This window comes from Oncorhynchus mykiss, chromosome 9 (genome assembly GCF_057628025.1).
Source record: "Oncorhynchus mykiss isolate SJ-2025 chromosome 9, ASM5762802v1, whole genome shotgun sequence".
Taxonomy (NCBI): Eukaryota; Metazoa; Chordata; class Actinopteri; order Salmoniformes; family Salmonidae; genus Oncorhynchus; species Oncorhynchus mykiss.
Genome location: NC_143030.1, coordinates 47559524 through 47578740, shown reverse-complemented (window position 1 = coordinate 47578740; position 19217 = coordinate 47559524). Strand labels below are relative to the sequence as shown.

Sequence of the window (19217 nt, the reverse complement as noted above, 5' to 3'; positions counted from 1 at the left end):
GGGTTGTTTTTCATAACTTTTCTCAATTAATGTCATGATGTGTATTTTTTAAATCATAATTACTTGGCCAAATTCACTTACAGAGTATTAAACTGCTCAGTTTAGTATTTAGTATTTGGTCAGTTTAGTAGTTGGTCTGATATTCCTTGAACACAAGGACTTGTGACTCCACAAACTTGTTGGATGCATTTGCAGTATGTTTCGGTTGTGTTTTGGATGATGTTTTGCCCAGTAGGAACTGAGTTTGTAGAGTCACTTTGCCATTTTGGAGTCACTTTTATTGTGAGAAAAGAGGATGTTTCTAAACATTTCTACATTTATGTGGATGCTACCATGATTATGGATAATCATGAATGGATCATGAACAATGATGCATGAGAAGGTTACAGAGGCACAAAGATCATACCCCCAAAAATGCTTACCTCCTCTATTATTGGTATGGGTGAGAGATTTTGTAGTAGCCTCTGTAACTTTCTCACTTATCATTATTCTAGATTCATTCATGATTTTTTTAAAATCATGGCATTATCAGGATTAATTTAGAAGTGGTCAGAAACATCTTATCTACTCGCTTAGAAAGAAAATGACTCCAGTCATCATTCACCATTCACTTGCTATTGCATTTACATTCAAAAATGTTAAAACATTTTAGTAATATATCAGACGCACGTACTCAGAGCAACTCATTCATCTTAAGATAGATGTGGTTGTCTCACCTAGCTAAGATAAAGTAAGTACGTGTTTTCTCAATAAAGTAGTTACATCGCCTTTAGAAAGTATTCACAGCCCTTGACATTTTCCATATTTTGATGTGTTACAGCCTAAATATGAAATTGGTTAAATTGAGATTTTGTTGTCACCGGCCTACACACAATACCCCATAATGTCAAAGTGGAATTATATTATAAATTCATTCAAAATGAAAAGCTGAAATGTCTTGAGTCAATAATTATTCAACCACTTTGATATAACAAGCCTAAATAAATTCAGGAGTAAAAATGTGCTTAAAATTCACAAAATAAGTTGCATGGACTCACTCTGTGTGCAATAATAGTGTTTAACATTATTTGAATGACTACCTCATCTCTGTACCCCACACATACAAATATTCTGTAAGGTCCCTCAGTTGAGCAGTGAATTTCCAACAGAGATTCAATCACAAAGACCAGGGATTTTTTCCAATGCCTCACAAATAAAGGGCACCTATTGGTAGATGGGTAAAAATGTAAAACGCAGACATTGAATATCCTTTTGAGCATGGTGAAGTTATTAATTACTCTTTGGATGGTGCATCAATACAATCAGTCACTACAAAGATACAGGTGTCCTTCCTAACTCAATTGCCGGAGAGGAAGGACACCGCTCAGGGAATTCCCCATGAGGCCAACGTTGACTTTAGAAGAGTTACAGAGTTTAATGGCTGTGACAGGAGAATAATGAGGATGGATCAGCATTGTAAAACTAACCTAAATGACAGAGTGAAAAGAAGGAAGCATGTACAGAATAATATTCCAAAACATGCATCCTGTTTGCAATAAAGCGCTAAAGTAAAACTGCAAGAAATGTGGCAATGAAATTAACTTTATGCCCTGAATACAAAGCATTATGTTTGGGGAGAATCCAACACAACACATCACTGAGTACCACTCTTCATATTTTCAAGCATGATGGTGGCTGTATGCTTGTCATCAGCAAGGACTGGGGAGTTTTTCAGGATAAAAATGAAATGGAATGGAGCTAAGCACAGGTAAAATCCTCAAGCAAAACCTGGTTCAGTCTGCTTTCCACCAGGCACTGGGAGATGAATTCCCCTTTCAAGAGGACAATAACCTAAAACACAAGGCCAAATCTACACTGGAGTTGCTTACCAAGAATGTGGTAAGTGGCCGAGTTACAGTTTTGACTTAAATCTACTTGATCATTGCTAGACAAACATGTTCAGGTCTTGCCATAGATTTTCAAGATTTTCAAGTTGATTTTCCATTTGAATTCAGGCTGTAACACAACAAAATGTGGAAATAAATCATTGGGTATGAATACTTTCTGAAGGCACTGTATCAGCAAAGCCAGTGCTTGTAGAAAAAAGTCAAGTGTGAGTGTTAGTTCACGAAAGGCAAGTGCGTTATGGCAAATGTTTAGGCAAAATATAACCCCAAAAAACTAAAACAAAAAACTGCAAATGCATCCAAAGAGTTTGATGAGTCACAAGCTTGATGTAATCATTGTGTGCAAGGAATATGGGACCAAATACTAAACTTTTAACTAATTTAATACAGTATAAGTACATTTTTGCAAATACTTAAGACTTCTTCTTCACATGGGGAGACAAGACACATAAAGTGATGTCCTTTCTAAACGGTAAAACTGTTATTTATAAAAACTACCCTCAAATAAAACAATCTGTACTGTCGCCTCATGAAACATTTTCTCAAACGGAGTATAAAGCCAAATTAAAACACTTAGCTTCACAGTCCAAATACATATGGAGGAGAGTGTATGTTAATTCATCATCACAAATCTATTAGTTGAAAACCAATAGTTTATCTGCAGTCCCTGGTTACATGTTGAAACTAAAGCAACAAAATACATCAAAAATGACTGATATATATCTGTTGATATCACAAAATAAATAAAATAATAATGTGTTGTAAAAATCTATTGATGCTTTATGAATGAAAAGACCACCAATTAATTACATCTATTGGTAATGATTATTTTTTTTAAATTCAAGGCTTTGACTGAGAATGCAGATTGACCAAATGTTGTTTCGTTTTGTCCTAAAACTTATTTCAGAACTTAGCCTAGTTGTATAACTCTCATCAAATTTCAGTTAGTTCATGTTAAAGTTAGATAATGATACTTTTCTTGGTAATACTCATATGTGGTTCAGCCTGTACGGACCTGACATTGAGTAATGCAGATGGATTTGAGCCTTTTTAGTTCCAGTATAATAATCTTGAGGTCATATAATACCATTATTGTAAAACAATCTTGATCGGTCAACTACCCAATGGTAAACATTACACAACATCTTTTTATATTTTCAATTTTATATTGTCATTGAATATAAACATGCCTGGCCTTCATTCTAGAGAATTTACACATCAGTTTCACACACCTATCTTCATGTGGGCTTTATTCAGATAACACTGTTGTAGTTATACCAACAGATGGCACCACAAACCTGTGAGCACAAGGCTATTGAGAGAGCTGGACCATCTCTGCTAAAGAGAAAGTTCACCCAAATTACAGATTAACCAAATTGTATTAACAAAGTAGTGTAAAAACCTACAGAATCTGCCATCCATAGTTTTGGTATGATTACTACTATATAGCTTAATATTAGTACCGTAACATATAAAACAATGGGGGGTAATAACCACTGTTTATTGGGTCGCAGACTCACCGGTCCATACACATCAGAGACTGGGACTAATCCATATGATATTCAGCTCTTTTTTATGGTCCTTTGAGCCAGATAGAAACAGCTGTCTAGGAATCATGACCAGAAGGGACAGGCTGTAGTTCACTCTGCCTCCCAGCCAAGATCAAACCTATGACCAGGCTTCCCGGTTGGGGGTGCACATTATGCCTCACTTGCCAAACACACAATGGCAAGAAGAGGACAATGACAGAAAAGTCCAGTTCCTAGAAGTCCACTGTTATTTAATATATTCACCATTTACTTTGATATTGACCATGGATGAACAAGCTAATACTCTACAGTTTTATATTATTTCCGATATTTCCCACAGAACAAAGCAAAACCTCCAATGGATTGTTGTTATAATTTTTGGGAGAGTTACTCTGTGTCCCGCTCTCTTTCCTGAACATTTCCCTTTGTCAGGAGATGCCATCTGCTCCCTTGGCTTCCAGCGGTTTGGACAGCTGTTAAGGCAGGCATGAGGGCACTCGGCACAGTCTTGTGTCATGCCGAGACAAAACAACGTTTTACCAGGGATTTAGAGCAGGATTAAATGATTGGGCACCAAGAGCCTTACAAGGGAGGTGATTTACATCACTGCATTTGATGTCAATACCAACATCACCTGGTGAAGCCATGTGGCCTGATGCATCCATGATGCAGTCTGACCTTCTCTAATGTTATGGAGGTATGTGTAGACATGATGACGATTATGATGATAAGGATGAGGGTGAGGATGACGATGGTGATAATGGGCAGATAATGAGGTTGATGATTCATCAAGTAAAAAAACATGACCTCAAAACAGATAGTCATGTAAACTAAATCACGATGAGGTGTTCTCAACAGAAATAGCAGTGGACCTGACTTTGTCTTTAGCTTTCTACAACGGCAGCTGTTGCTTCAGTCTGAAGTTAAGTGACATATTGTGTATATCACAAACATTCATTTTTACTACAGAACGCTGCACAACGCGCCTATCCTCTGCCGAAAGATCCCGAATCTTGCCTCGTCGATTCCAAAGGGAGCCGAGGGAGAACCGATGTTCAGCGCATAGACGAGAGCCGCTGTTTCCATTTCACCATCGCTTTAACAGCCCTATCATGTTGGTCATTTTCCTAGTTTCCATTATTTAAACAATGACTGAGGCTGGATTCCGAACGACTTGACATGTCCGTGAAAGATATGGTATCTGGGGATTTATCACCGCAAACAAGGATTTTTTCCAATCTCATTAAAGACCAAAGAAGGCGGGTACACGTTTAAATATATAGGGCGCCTACAGGCACAGTGTAGGCTACATATTTTCACATAAGATCTGTACTCTGTGAACGGAGAGTCCGCATATACATTCAGTTGGATATGCAAAAGGATGTATTATCACTGAAAAGATAGAGAGCTCTTTGCGCTGGAGAGTAGAATGGTCGAAAAAAGGCGTCTCTGGTTTTGATGGAGAATCCAACAAGCAGAGCAAGATCCGTAGACCCTCAATAAAAGTGTCTTGTGCTGGAGCCTAATAAGACCACCGTTATTTTCAGAATGTAGATGTATTTACCAGTGACAGGATCCAGTTGATGACATTCACCGAGATATAAGTATTTGAAAACAGCCAACATTGTCAGCAATTCGAATTTACTCATTTGTTCTATTCTGCCAGTGTGATGGGAATTTATTGCTGAACATTGGGAGAGCTTTATGGAAAACCTGAAGACATGACATGCACACGAAAAAAGAGGAAACGATCCTTTTTGTTCTTTAAAACCTGTGTTTATTTAAGAAGTCTGCAAAAAGAGACATTATTATTGCATTAAGATCTGGCCGATTCTATGGAGGTGACAATACCCTGTATTAATTATTGAATCTATTCTTCATGTTTTCAGTAATTTATCATTGTGGATTATATTTGGAATTGACGCTCGTTTTGTTGAACCCTCTATGCCATTTACTGTTGCTTTACTTGATTTTGAATCCTTATATTTATATATAATGTGGACCGCAACAAGCTCCCCAAACGGCCTAGAATAAAACCGTAAGCCTTTGTCTCGAGGACAAGTATAATACGAGGTAAGATTTCCTTTTACCTTCCTATGCCATTTTTTAGTTTGGGTGGTTTTGTAAGTACTCCTAGGCCTCACATTGCCATGTTTTTTTTCCCCTCAGGTACCTGGTTAATTCGTTGAAACCCTTGTGAAACCCCTTTTTGTGCCTACAACATAGCCTATACTGTTATGATTCAGGCAGCCCCATGACGCATGCCACAGACAAACTGTAGGCTACACGTAGGCCCTTCTAATCTTCTTGTTATTATAGACACACACACCACTGCAGATTTGAGTGGACTTTATGTGGTATAGGCCCAATGGTAAATTATAACAGGGAACCGCATTATGGACACAGGCAGGGAGGTAGAAGAGGCCGATATCCATCGGTGGCTGTATATTATTCACTGGGCGAATGTCCATTATGACAGCATCGATACAGGTTATCTATCCATTTGCAAATGCGATGCAACTGGGGTGTTGGGGTACCGTCATCAGCCCTCTTTGATTAATTATCATAAACATCAACAACTGTTCGTGAATTTTGACAGGATCGGAGCTGGTTGAACACTTCACATGACACAGCCTACAATATGCTCCAGGCCTATACGCAATTGTTTATGCATTTCTTTGGATTCAAACATGACGCGTCAAGCACAACACTACCCATTGTTCACGATTGTAAATAAATAGTATTTTCCCCCAGCCCCGGATGCGTTAATTCATATTCTAAAATCGTTGTTTATAATTGCATTCGGTCGGTGTTGAACAGTGTCAGAGTGATTCCGGAACCTTTGGTTGGTGAATTCCGCGTCGCCTCCTCCCACCGCGACCACGGCAGCGGTACTCGATTGCTGTTGCTATCCAGTTCTTGACAATGGCTCAGCCCTCTATCACCAACCAACTCCCATTTCTCCAGGCCCCTCCCTTCATGAGCCATAGCTTCTCAGTATTCCCATGAAGCTCTTAGGATACGGCCTAAATATCCCTATCCTGTATATTCATTTAGCAATCAAAGTGATATACATGTGATGATGTAATCTTCCTTCGTCAATGTCTTTGTTTTACTGTAGGCCTATTTTGTATTAGAAAGGGGTGTGGTATCATTTGACACTTCACATGATGTAATTATGGTCATAGACGTACAGTATGTATTATATTTAAGCATTCACTACGGTTACATGTGAAATACTATAATTTACAACAGGCACTGTGGCACCTGATATATCACGTTAGTAGATAGACCAACAATAGATAGATAGATAGATAGATAGATAGATAGATAGATAGATAGATAGATAGCAGTCGCTGGTCTACACACCCTTTGCACTGCCTTCACATTTTGCTGCCTTACAACAAAATCTTAAAAGGAAGTACAACACAGTTTGAGCAATTTTGACAAAAACGATAGATATACAATACAGTATGTTGCCCTAAGAGTTGTGCAAAGTTGGTATAATCTTATTCACAAAGATTCATTCATAGCTGTAATGGCGGCCAAATGTGCTTCCACCAAGTATTAACTCTGGGGTGTGAAGACGTCAGCAATCAAGGCCAAGTATTAACTCTGGGGTGTGAAGACTCAGCAATCAAGGCCAAGTATTAACTCTGGGGTGTGAAGACGTCAGCAATTAAGGCCAAGTATTAACTCTGGGGTGTGAAGACATCAGCAATCAAGGCCAAGTATTAACTCTGGGGTGTGAAGACTCAGCAATCAAGACCAAGTATTAACTCTGGGGTGTGAAGACGTCAGCAATCAAGGCCAAGTATTAACTCTGGGGTGTGAAGACGTCAGCAATCAAGGCCAAGTATTAACTCTGGGGTGCGAAGACTCAGCAATCAAGGCCAAGTATTAACTCTGGGGTGTGAAGACTCAGCAATCAAGGCCAAGTATTAACTCTGGGGTGTGAAGACGTCAGCAATCAAGGCCAAGTATTAACTCTGGAGTGTGAAGACTCAGCAATCAAGGCATCTTCGTTTTTATTTTATTCATTTGAAAAGTATTCCATAATTTTTCTTCCACTTTGGAAATGTGGAGTAGGTTGTGTACATCAGTATATGTAATTAAGGTAGCAAACAGACATTATCAAGTCTTGCCATATACTTTTAAGCTGATTTGAGTCAAAACTGTAACTAGGCCACTTGGTAAGCAACGCCAGTGTATATTTGGCCTTGTGTTTTAGGTTATTGTCCTGCTGGAAGGTGAATATGTCTCCTGGTGTCTGTTGGAAAGCAGACTGAACCAACAAATTCACCTTTCAGCCTAAACCACAAGGCCAAATATACACTGGCGTTGCTTACCAAGACAACATTGAATGTTCCGGAGTGGCATAGTTACAGTTTTGATCCAAATCAGCTTAAAAGCCTATGCCATTTACCAACAGGTGCCCTTCTTTGCAGGCATTAGAAAACCTTGGTCATTGTGGTTAAATCTGTTTTTGAAATTCACTGCTTGACTGAAGGACCATACAGATAATTGTATGTGTGGGATACAGAGATGAGGTGGTCATTCAAAAATCATGTTAAACACTATTATTGCACACAGAGTGAGTTCATGCAATTTATTATGTGACTTGTTAAGCATATTTGTACTCCTGAACTTATTTAGGCTTGCCATTACAAAGGGCTTGAATACTTATTGACTCAAGACATTTCAGCTTTTCATTTGTAATACTTTTTTTTTAACAAAAAATCGAAATAAATAATTCCACTTTGACATTATGGGGTATTCTATGTAGGCCAGTGCCACAAAATCGCAATTTAATCAATTTTAAATTCAGGCTGTAACACAACAAAATTAGGAAAAAGTCAAGGGGCGTGAATAGTTTCTGAAGGCACTGTATGTCTTCAAAATAGCATTCACAAATGTACATTTGTGGAATACTAAAGATTACAACAGGCACTCTATATTGAGTTAGAACAACAATAGCTATATACAGTTGAAGTCGGAAGTTTACATACACCTTAGCTAAATACATTTAAACTCAATTTTTCACAATTCCTGACATTTAATCCTAGTAAAAATTCCCTGTCTTAGGTCAGTTAGGATCACAACTTTATTTTAAGAATGTGAAATAATAGTAGAGAGAATTATTTATTTCAGCTTTTATTTCTTTCATCACATTCCCAGTGGGTCAGAAGTTTACATACACTCAATTAGTATTTGGTAGCATTGCCTTTATGTTTTTTAACTTGGGTCAAACGTTTCAGGTAGCCTTCCACAAGATTCCCACAATAAGTTGGGTGAATTTTGGCACCTTTCCTCCTGACAGAGCTGGTGTAACTTAGTCAGGTTTGTAGACCTCCTTGCTCGCACAAGCTTTTTCAGTTCTGCCCACACATTTTTTATCGGATTAAGGTCTGGGCTATGTGATTGCCACTCCAATTCCTTGACTTTGTTGTCCTTAAGCCATTTTGCCACAACGTTTGAAGTATGCTTGGGGTCATTGTCCATTTGGAAGATGCATTTGCGACCAAGCTTTAACTTCCTGACTGATATCTTGAGATATTGCTTCAATATATCCACATAATTTCCCTCCCTCCTCATCTATTTTGTGAAGTGCACCAGTCCCTCCTGCAGCAAAGCACCCCCACAACATGATGCTGCCACCTCCATGCCTCACAGTTGGGATGGTGTTCTTCGGCTTGCAAGCCTCCCCCTTTTTCCTCCAAACATAACAATGGTCATTATGGCCAAACAGTTATATTTTTGTTTCATCAGACCAGAGGACATTTCTCCAAAAAGTACGATCTTTGTCCCCATGTGCAATTGCAAACCGTAGTCTGGCTTTTTTATGGCGGTTTTGGAGCAGTGGCTTCTTCCTTGCTGAGCGGCCTTTCAGGTTATGTCGATATAGGACTCATTTTACTGTGGTTATAGATACTTTTGTACCTGTTTCCTCCGGCATCTTCACAAGGTCCTTTGCTGTTGTTCTGGGATTGATTTGCACTTTTCGCAATGACATACGTTCATCTCTAGGAGACTGAACGCGTCTCCTTCCTGAGTGGTATGACGGCTGCGTGGTCCCATGCTGTTTATACTTGAATACTATTGTTTGTATAGATGAACGTGGTACCTCCAGGCATTTGGAAATCCTCCCAAGGATGAACCAGACTTGTGGAGGTCTACATTTTTTTTTCTGAGGTCTTGGCTGATTTCTTTTGATTTTCCCATGATGTCAAACAAAGAGGCACTGAGTTTGAAGGTAGGCCTTGAAATACATCCACAGGTACACCTCCAATTGACTCAAATGATGTCAATTAGCCTATCAGAAGCTTCTAAAGCCATGACACCATTTTCTGGAATTTTCCAAGCTGTTCCGACTTCAACTGTATGTGGTTGTACTTGGTTGTACTTGTCTGTACTTGTCTGTGTCAATAGCAGAAACTGACATTTGTTATAGTCTAATAGTTGGTAAATTAATAGAGGAATATTTTTTTATAGTAGCCTACACTATTGGTGCCTCCCATTCAAGCACCACCATCCTTGTAGGACTATATCCTATGATGTTTGAATGAATTAGTCTGTTCCAGAGCATTATATTGAGATAAATAATATATAATCCAAATATAAGGCTTTGGACTATTACATGTGACATCATGTGACATGGACCTTGGTGGATAGAACATTAGAATAGGCTGTAAGAAGGCCTACTGTTGGTAAGGCGCAACAAAGCCTGGTGAAACCATTTTAGAGACGCAAACAAGTAGTATATGGATGTTTGATTTGAAGAATGGGGTAGGCCTAGTTAAGGTATCCTTTCATTAACTAGCAACACAGAACTGTGACATTGCTTTGGTTTAGAAAAAAACTAAACAATCGCAAGTTCATGGAGTGTAATTCTCATGACTGATTTGGTGAGCCCATTTTAAAAGAATATCTGAAATATTACAACACAGCAAGAAATTAAAACTAGATCCTTACATATGAGAGATTGTGCATGAAAGGCAATTAACAAGAATGTAGTCCCCGTTGTTGCCGTATTGAAATTGCCATATTGAAATTGGTTTAATGTACATTTAGCTAGGTATTTCAGTTCTTATTCATTAATAGTTGTGGCCAAATATATTGGCACCCTTGCACCTTTGTTAAATAATTCCCTAGTTCTTCTACAGGGAGGTTGCTTTGCTGTCTCTGGTATTGGGGTCCTTGAATGTGCGCAAGGCATCATGATATCAGCAGATTATCAGGTGAGTCCAATGTTCAACACAGTGTCCAAAAACGGGGTCTCCATTGAAGGCTGTGTTCTTCCAGTAGGACAACGAGCCCAAACACACATCAAAAGAGCACCCAGGAATGACCAGCGAATAGTCCTGATCTGAATCACTTCCAAAACCTATGGCGAGATCTGAAAACAGCAGTTGGTGGAGGGCAGCCCTCAAATACTGAAGTAGAGCAGTTTGCTGCTGAACAGTGGGCCAAATTGCCAGTAGAAAGGTGCAGAAAGCTCATTGATGGCTACAAGAAGAGTTTGTCTGCAGTTATCTTGGCCATAGGGTGTGCAACCAAGTACTAGGTCCGGAGTGCCAGTCATTCTGTCCTTGCCATTGTCTGTATTTTCAAAATTAAAATGGTAAACTTAGGTTTACAAAAATACAATTGGTTCTGAAATGTTGAAAATCTAATAACAAGGTGTGGAGACAACACTTTTTCTATTTAAACTTATTTTAGAAGAAATAGGAAACTATTTAAGAAAAGTGCAAGGGTGCCAATATATTTGACCGCAACTGTATCGTTGTTGCTGTTCAATAACATGGGTGTTATTTTGAATGAAGGAGGACTGGGGTCACCAAGGAACACTGGGACACGAGGAACTGCGGTAGCACTTCGTAATAACTAAGGTATGCTGAGAAAGGATTCTAAATGTGTATAATGATTGTACTCTATGTATAAATTATTCATGTTTATTAAGTGTTATCATATACTGTGAGAACTAGCTATGAGTGCCAAATTTCAGGCCATAATATTCATTTGAAAATACTTACCAAGTATTTAACTGGTTATTCTGTCAAACCAAATGTTGCCAAAACTATTGTGATGGTAACATACTAACAGCTTTTTACACATTTCATGAATGGACAAAAGACACTGAACGTGGCAAGCTACATTTGCCATTGTATTACAAGGCACAAGAAAATATAGACTAGAACTTATTTATCCATCCAAGGATGGAAATTTGTCTTTGGTATCATCAGTGAACTATGAGCTTGACACACCATACTCTACATAAACACATACAGGGGGTATATAATAATAATAAATACATACAGCAGGCTTATACACATTCATACCTGACCTCTAACCTTATTGTACCTTTGATACATGTGCAATGTGTACAGAGTAGCTAATACAACATGTTTCTGCTCCGATTCATATTCTCCACTAATAACTGTTACTTTCATTGGCCTTCTCATATTTTATGCGTGCCTCAGAAAAAATGAAACCATCAGTATTCTCTACACAATCTTCTAGACATTTTGGGCCGGTTTCCCAGACAAAGTTTAAGCCTTGACTTAAAAGCATGCTCACTCGAGAATCTCCATTTAATTCACTTTTTACTCCTGGACTAGGCTTAAACTGTGTCTGGGAAACAGACACTTTAAGTTTAGTGTCAGTATGTCACTGCTGGAAGGACTGTGTTGGTGGGTGTCTTATTTGTTGCTGATCATATCTGAAACTTTCCAATGCCCCCACCATTCTCACAACAGTTCTTACAGTCTTATACACACACAAACGCACGCACAGCATAAGGCAGAGTGGTCCTGTAGCTTAGCAACAAGCTGCTGTAATTACTGTGACAGAAATACATTAGTATGCCTGCGCTGAAACAATGGGCCTGAGCCCTTCTCTCTTTTTGGCTCATACTCCATAATCATCACCTGTGCATTCCCCGATCACTCTCGAAGCGTTCATCAATACAAATGAGGGTGGTGGCATGGTCAATACAGATTGACTCCACTCACACTCATATACAAGCGCGCACACACACACCTACGCATGCACACTACTGAGCTATCAGACATACTGTATATCTCATGTGTCACTGTGCAATGCAACCTCTTTTGGAAATGCCTCGTCAGTGGTCCCCAAAGTGACTGCACCTATGAGGCTTCAGCAAGCAAATCCCGTTTGTTTTTCCTCCCCGATCTGCTTCACACACACCAACCCTCATACACACAGAGAATCCCTCCCCACACTCTCTCTCTCACACACACACACACACACACACACACACACACACACACACACACACACACACACAGAAAAAGGATATAAGGTGTTGTAGCCTAGCAACAAGCGAGGTAATTACCGTGACAGACTAGTTGCTGGCATGCCATGTAGCGTGTGGAGAAAACAGCTGATCTGATTGGTGCTAAGGGGGAAGGAGAAGATGTTCCACAGCATGCTACAGCAGATGCCTATGTGAGCCCTGTTTCGCCCATTGGAAAAACAATTGATTGATTCCGTGGAACAAATTATTTGTTTAATACTGAGGATGATGTTTTCAGACTTGAACGTCTTTCTCCACTATTATGACAATCGATTCTGTATTGTTTGAAGATAGGGGCTTTAGTACAATGTATTCATGTTGTTAACAACAACAGGCAGGAACTTTATTTTGGGATAAACCCAGATGGGATAGACTTAACAAATTTCTCATCTTTATGTGACAAACACATGTTCTTATTACCGTATACTTTGTCTGTAATTATAGGTAGTTACATGGTTGGGGAGGATGGCCACATTTCTTTCACATTTCATACTCTTACCTAACTGCATATTGGCCTAGCGCAGTTAGGTAATCACTGGATATAATAACCACCACTTCCTGGAAATGCTTTCTGATAAAAAAAAACAACTGCTGCTTTTTGCAGCCAATGCTGGAATCATAAAAGCAATGTATTGTAATATTAGAAAAGCCTCAAGTCACACACGTGAAGTCACAGCTCTCATATTTAACCTTATACGGCATATTCCCTGCAAATGCTTACACTGTATTATCCCCCAGTGATGTCAGACCAGGATGCCCATCCAAACTTAATGCTTATTGTTCATACTTCCTGTTTACAGGAGCTGACGCTGTAAGAACAAGAGGCACCGAGGGGTAGCGCTACAGGAAACGAGGGGCTCAGTGCAAAATGGGGCAATGCAGAGTGAAGCACTCTGGTTCCATGTGAGCTCCAGAGAAGAGGCAACCACGAGGACGAACGAAAGGGCAGCTGGAGGAGGAGGAGGTGGCGGTGGAGGAGGAGAGGGAGAAGGAAGAGGGGTGGATTTCAGGAGAAAAGAGGGCTTGACACGGGAGCCAAAGGGATGGCCAATGGCAACGAGAGCAGCGAGGGGCTTGGCGGTCCCATGGCTGCAGTGGTGGCCACGACGGGAGGAATGGCAGTCGGGGGCCCATCGTCGGTCGTGTCCACATACATCAAACTGGTCCTACTGGGTCTGATCATCTGCATCAGCCTGGTGGGCAACCTGGTGGTGTCTCTGCTGGTCCTCAGGGACCGGACCCTGCACAAAGCCCCCTACTACTTCCTGTTGGACCTGTGCCTGGCCGACACCATCCGGTCGGCTGTCTGCTTCCCCTTCGTGCTGGTGTCCATTAAGAACGGCTCGGCCTGGACCTACAGCGTGCTCAGCTGCAAGGTGGTGGCCTTCATGGCCGTGCTCTTCTGCTTCCATGCCGCCTTCATGCTCTTTTGCATCAGCGTGACACGTTACATGGCCATCGCCCACCACCGCTTCTACTCCAAGCGCATGACCTTCTGGACGTGCGTGGCAGTGGTGTGCATGGTGTGGACGCTGTCAGTGGCCATGGCCTTCCCACCCGTCTTCGATGTGGGCACCTACAAGTTCATCCGCGAGGAGGACCAGTGCATCTTCGAGCACCGCTACTTTAAGGCAAACGACACACTGGGCTTTATGCTGATGCTGGCAGTGCTGATCTTGGCCACGCACGTGGTCTACATGAAGCTGCTGCTCTTCGAGTACAAGCACCGCAAGATGAAGCCTGTCCAGATGGTGCCAGCCATCAGCCAAAACTGGACCTTCCACGGGCCCGGCGCTACCGGCCAGGCAGCAGCCAACTGGATCGCAGGCTTTGGCCGGGGCCCCATGCCACCCACCCTGCTGGGCATCCGGCAGAACTTGCACAACCAGAACCGGCGCCTGCTGGGCATGGAGGAGTTCAAGGCAGAAAAGCAGCTTGGCAGGATGTTCTATGTGATCACCCTGTTGTTCCTGGTGCTGTGGTCGCCCTACATAGTGGCCTGCTACTGGCGGGTGTTTGTCAAGGCCTGCACCATACCACACCGATACCTCTCCACCACCGTATGGATGAGCTTTGCCCAGGCAGGGGTCAACCCCATCGTCTGCTTCTTCCTCAACAAGGACCTGAAGAAGGGGCTCCTGGCCCACCTGCCAGCCTGCTGTAGGACTAAACCTCATCTGCCCCGAGAGCCTTACTTTGTCATGTGAGGGGGGCGGTGGGCGGTTGTTACCTGGGGAGGGTGTGGAGGGGCGGTGGCAGGGATGTCTGTGAGTGGTTAGGATGGCATGAGGGACCATTTTAGTTGTTGTGGCCTTTGATTTAAAAAAATGTCTTTCCTTTTTTATAAATGGCCTTGGTCAGGAAACAAATTTAAGAGAGGGATTCCTTCTACACACAGACAGAATACGAGACTAAACCAACAACTCAAACAGTCTATCTCAGATGCATGTTTGTATTCTTCATTTTAATGTGGAACCTATGAAACTGGTAGGCAGTCTTTAAACAGGCGAGGCCAAGAGAATGATCATTCTAGGCCTGCTATTGTGAAAGAGATTGAAGTGAGGGTGACAGTTTTTCTGTAGGTTGTGGGGACAACCTGGTCATATTTCTCAGTCACTCCCTCGTCTGTTCTCTCAGACCAAAAATATCAGATGGTCCTCTGACAATTTGCTAGTGAATGACTAATAGGAGAGTGTTCTAGCACTGCTTCCTTCCTTCATCCACTTGAATCAAAGGCATCATTAATACAGTCAAACAGAGAAATTATGAGTTTGTACAAATAGCATATTCAGGCACTGTTGGCTTCATTTGGAGTTTATTTGGGGTTTCTATTACATTCTAATTTGGTCTAACACTTCAGATGAGTACACTATTGGATATGGGAAATGTTAAAAGAGCTGCCATCGAGAACAGTTTGATCTTGTTAGCGTTTAACAGAAATGAGCAGATAATAATTGTGAAGTGCTAATAGGCAGACAGAATTATGAAATGCATGTTAAGCTGATATGTGTAATCACATGATTTCTGAGGATAACTTAAACAGACCAATGCCCCAATCAGTGACAAACTGAGAACTTGAGACCACACAAAAATCTATGATAAATTGACAGAAAATGCTCCATGCTCTTGCCAAATTCCTTTTGCTGTAGGTGGTATTGTTGCAGATGACTGAACCTTTGAATTTTTTTTCATCAATCTGAAATTGTTTAAAAAGACAGTTGATAGAAAATGTTCATAAAACCTAAACCAGAATGTTTAGATCTTCAGATAGGATAAAGTTCATCACTTCACATGAAGGTCTTTGTAGAGAGGTGGGGGAAAATTCAGCCCATTTATATTTTTGCACACAGGAATTGAGGAATTGATGATAAATCCTTTTTTTTTTCTTAACATGATTTAGACTTGAACCAGAATGCTAACTAACTGTAGGCCGGGACACAGAGATTGTAATATCTTAAGTGAATGTCAAGCAGAGGTCTGGAACATGATACTATCCCTTCATGGGTACAAATGTACATTTATTTTAGTTTTCAAAATGCTCTAATGTTGTCTGCAAACAATAACAACAACAAAAACTAACAATAACAATGAAGCTACAGATAACTGAATTGTTATTTCTATTATCTGCATTATGGCCTTACTCTTCGCTCTCTCTCTCTCAAAAAAAGGTTTGTTTATAACCAATGCAAGAAAGAGTTGACAGCTGTATGCCTCTGTGTTAAAGTAATAAACATAAAGAGTTTATTCCAACTAATGGGGAAACACAAAACTGTGTAATTAATTATTTTCGGAGGACACATCTCTCCCCCTCGCAACCTTAAAAAAAAAAAAAACTGTCAAAAACTTTAACAAGGATGGTAATAAAGAAAGAACACTTGCCGAATTGTAACACAGGAGTGTGCAATTGTGTGTAAAGGACAGAGGAAACTTTAATCCAACATCGACAATTAATGGAATTAACAAAAGCCCTTCCTGGATTATTGTGGATTTATTTTAGACTTTTTGTTGTTGTTTCTTTTCTTATCAGTCAGTGGGGGTGAGGCTGAGGCTGGTGGTGTGTATTGATCTGTGAAAACAAGGATTTAAAAAATATGTGTTGATTTTGGGGTTGGTTGTTGTTGGGGAGGTAAGGAGGGAGACCGGGCGTGATTTTTTGATAAGCAGAAATGCCTGACAGTGCTTTTTTAGTTGCTTCAGGCACATTATCTTTTGTAAATGATCTATGACCTCCGTACTATTTAATGTGTATTATATGGACAATGGACTGACTTGGAATTGAGGGGGGGAGAAGGGGGTTCCTGGTCATGGCATTTTTACACCACGTGTGTGTGAGTGTTTCTGTACGCAAGTATGAATGTGCGTATGTTTAGAGGCTAGAGGGATGAAAACAAAGGACATGTGGGAAATAGGAATGGCCAGAAATGTTGCATTTTGAAATGACACTCCTGCAAATGCTTATTCAGTCTTTTTCATCCTCAGCCTGTTCCTGACACAGAGGATTTGAATGTGCTAAAACCAATGAGGTTCATTCAAAAATCTGAGGCGAGTGTCTTCTTAAACCATTCAACTGCAGAGCCTCAAGAGGTAGCCCATAACATTTTATACACATGCAGTTCCTCTAAATTGGACTACAGAGCCTTCTATCTCAATGGAGATTCTGTTCTTGCATACATGTATGGGAATATGAAGGGTGAAGTCCGTTTGAGCTTGTGTCTTGGGGCGAGTGGTTCTATCCACATAGCTTCTATGATTATTGCACTCTTATTAAGTTCCAATGTGTCTCAGTGAAAGGAATAACTTTTATACATGATCCTGGCTTGGGGTTTAAATTTGAAATACACTGAGTTATGTTGGTCATAGAACTAACATTCTAATACTTTCCGTATTTCTAATTTCTGCCTCTTCTGTAGTGTTTTGACTTTGCAAAAGCCCAAAGCCAGCCAAAACTCAATTTGACACCTGAATGTCTTATTTAATAACTCACTGATTTTGCAGTGTGGCTGTAGTTATTATGACCCTGTATGTGGAGAGACTACATTATGGATGAAAAGAAATGTAAAGACAGAAAAAGCTGTCTCAGACACATGTGCAACCACAGACTCGTAAGGATAGTCCTGTATGTCTCTGAATGAATAGTGGAACAAATCCTGAATCTCAGAACTGAAATACTTTTGACTTTGCCCTTTAAGCTGAACCACAAAATGTCAAAGCTCACGAAAAAAAATCTGCAGTTGAATATCAAATCTAAAATAGCAGAGGTTTGAAGGATACCTATGTAAATGTCTTTGGGCCCCTACATATCTTGGAAGTCAGAGGGTGTGGTTTCCATATATTTTCTGTATTATATAAAAAATAAAAACTGCCTGAGCTGTTTAAGCACGTCTCTGGCCATTTATGATTTTTGTCATTGGTTTTTGTAATGAAAAATACATTTTCTTTGAAACTATTGACAGATTGCAATGACTAAACGTAACACATTCCTTATGTGCAGCAGATAAGAACACATTATCTAAAAGTTAGGAGCTTGTAACAAAGTTATTCTATGCTGTGAATGTAAACATAAGACACCCAAATTCGCCAACCAGTCGTCGAGACATGGCTCCGGTTATAAAACATTGTCAGCTACAGGTAACTGACAAAATAAAAAGGTAACACCAACATAAAGGGTATTTATAGAGTTGGTCCACCACGAGCAAGAACAGCTTCAAAGAATCTTGGCATAGACCCTACAAGTATCTGGAACTCTATTGGAGGGATGCGACATACTCAATCATTTGGGTGTTTTGTTGATGGAATCTCCCATAAGTGTTCAATTGGGTTGAGAGCTGGTGACTGAGACGGCCATGGCTTGTGGTTTACATTGTTTTCATGCTCATCAAACCATTCAGTGACCAATCATGCCCTGTGAATGAGGGCATCGCCATGATAGCCAAAATAATGGCCTGCCCAGCATTTTTAATTGCTTAATAATTAACTCAGGAACCACACCTGTGTGGAAGCACCTGCTTTCAATACACTTTTAATCCTTAATTTACTCAAGTGTTTCCATTATTTTAGCAGTTACCTTTATGTTGCACCTCACCTGGGGTATTATTGATAGCATTTATTGTGGGTAGTGGACTCACAATTGTTTTTAGCCCACGCAACAGAAAGAGGACATAACCCCACCCCAAAAGTATGATGTCAAAGGGTTACAAGATACCATCTTGTACAGTTAATACATTTAAAGGCAGTAAATATACGGTCTTCCTTTCCCATGCGTTATCCATCTTCATAAGGTCACCAAGTTGCAAAGAGTTTACAAAGCTCATCAAACTTGCAAAGCTTCCCCACAAATGTATACTGAACCAAAATATTAAAAGCAACATGTAAAGTGTTGGTCCTAGCTAGGTTTCATGAGCTGAAATAAAAGATCCCAGAAATGTTCCATACACACAAAATGCTTATTTCTCTCAATTTTTTTTGCACAAATTTGTTTACATC

General features: G+C 40.3%; 1 protein-coding gene across 5 annotated transcripts; it reads left to right on the top strand.

Moving 5' to 3' along the window:
• The first annotated feature begins 4209 nt into the window (after positions 1–4209).
• On the top strand, positions 4210–18110 carry LOC110532143 (putative G protein-coupled receptor 173). Of its 5 annotated transcripts, XM_021615784.3 has the most exons (4): positions 4210–5256; positions 5428–5488; positions 11239–11304; positions 13535–18110. In XM_021615784.3, the coding sequence occupies exon 4, from the start codon at positions 13778–13780 to the stop codon at positions 14939–14941; it is 1164 nt and encodes a 387-aa protein (XP_021471459.3). In that variant the 5' UTR covers positions 4210–5256; positions 5428–5488; positions 11239–11304; positions 13535–13777; the 3' UTR covers positions 14942–18110. The 5 variants fall into 5 exon arrangements, with proteins under 5 accessions (XP_021471459.3, XP_090040481.1, XP_090040484.1 ...); XM_090184355.1 differs by having other exon boundaries at positions 4231–5488; XM_090184358.1 differs by lacking the exon at positions 11239–11304 and having other exon boundaries at positions 4474–5256.
• Positions 18111–19217: the final 1107 nt, after the last annotated feature.

Bases quoted from the DNA above. Each gene is read 5' to 3' on its own strand.
- LOC110532143 (XM_021615784.3), top strand. From the start codon at position 13,778: ATGGCCAATGGCAACGAGAGCAGCGAGGGGCTTGGCGGTCCCATGGCT.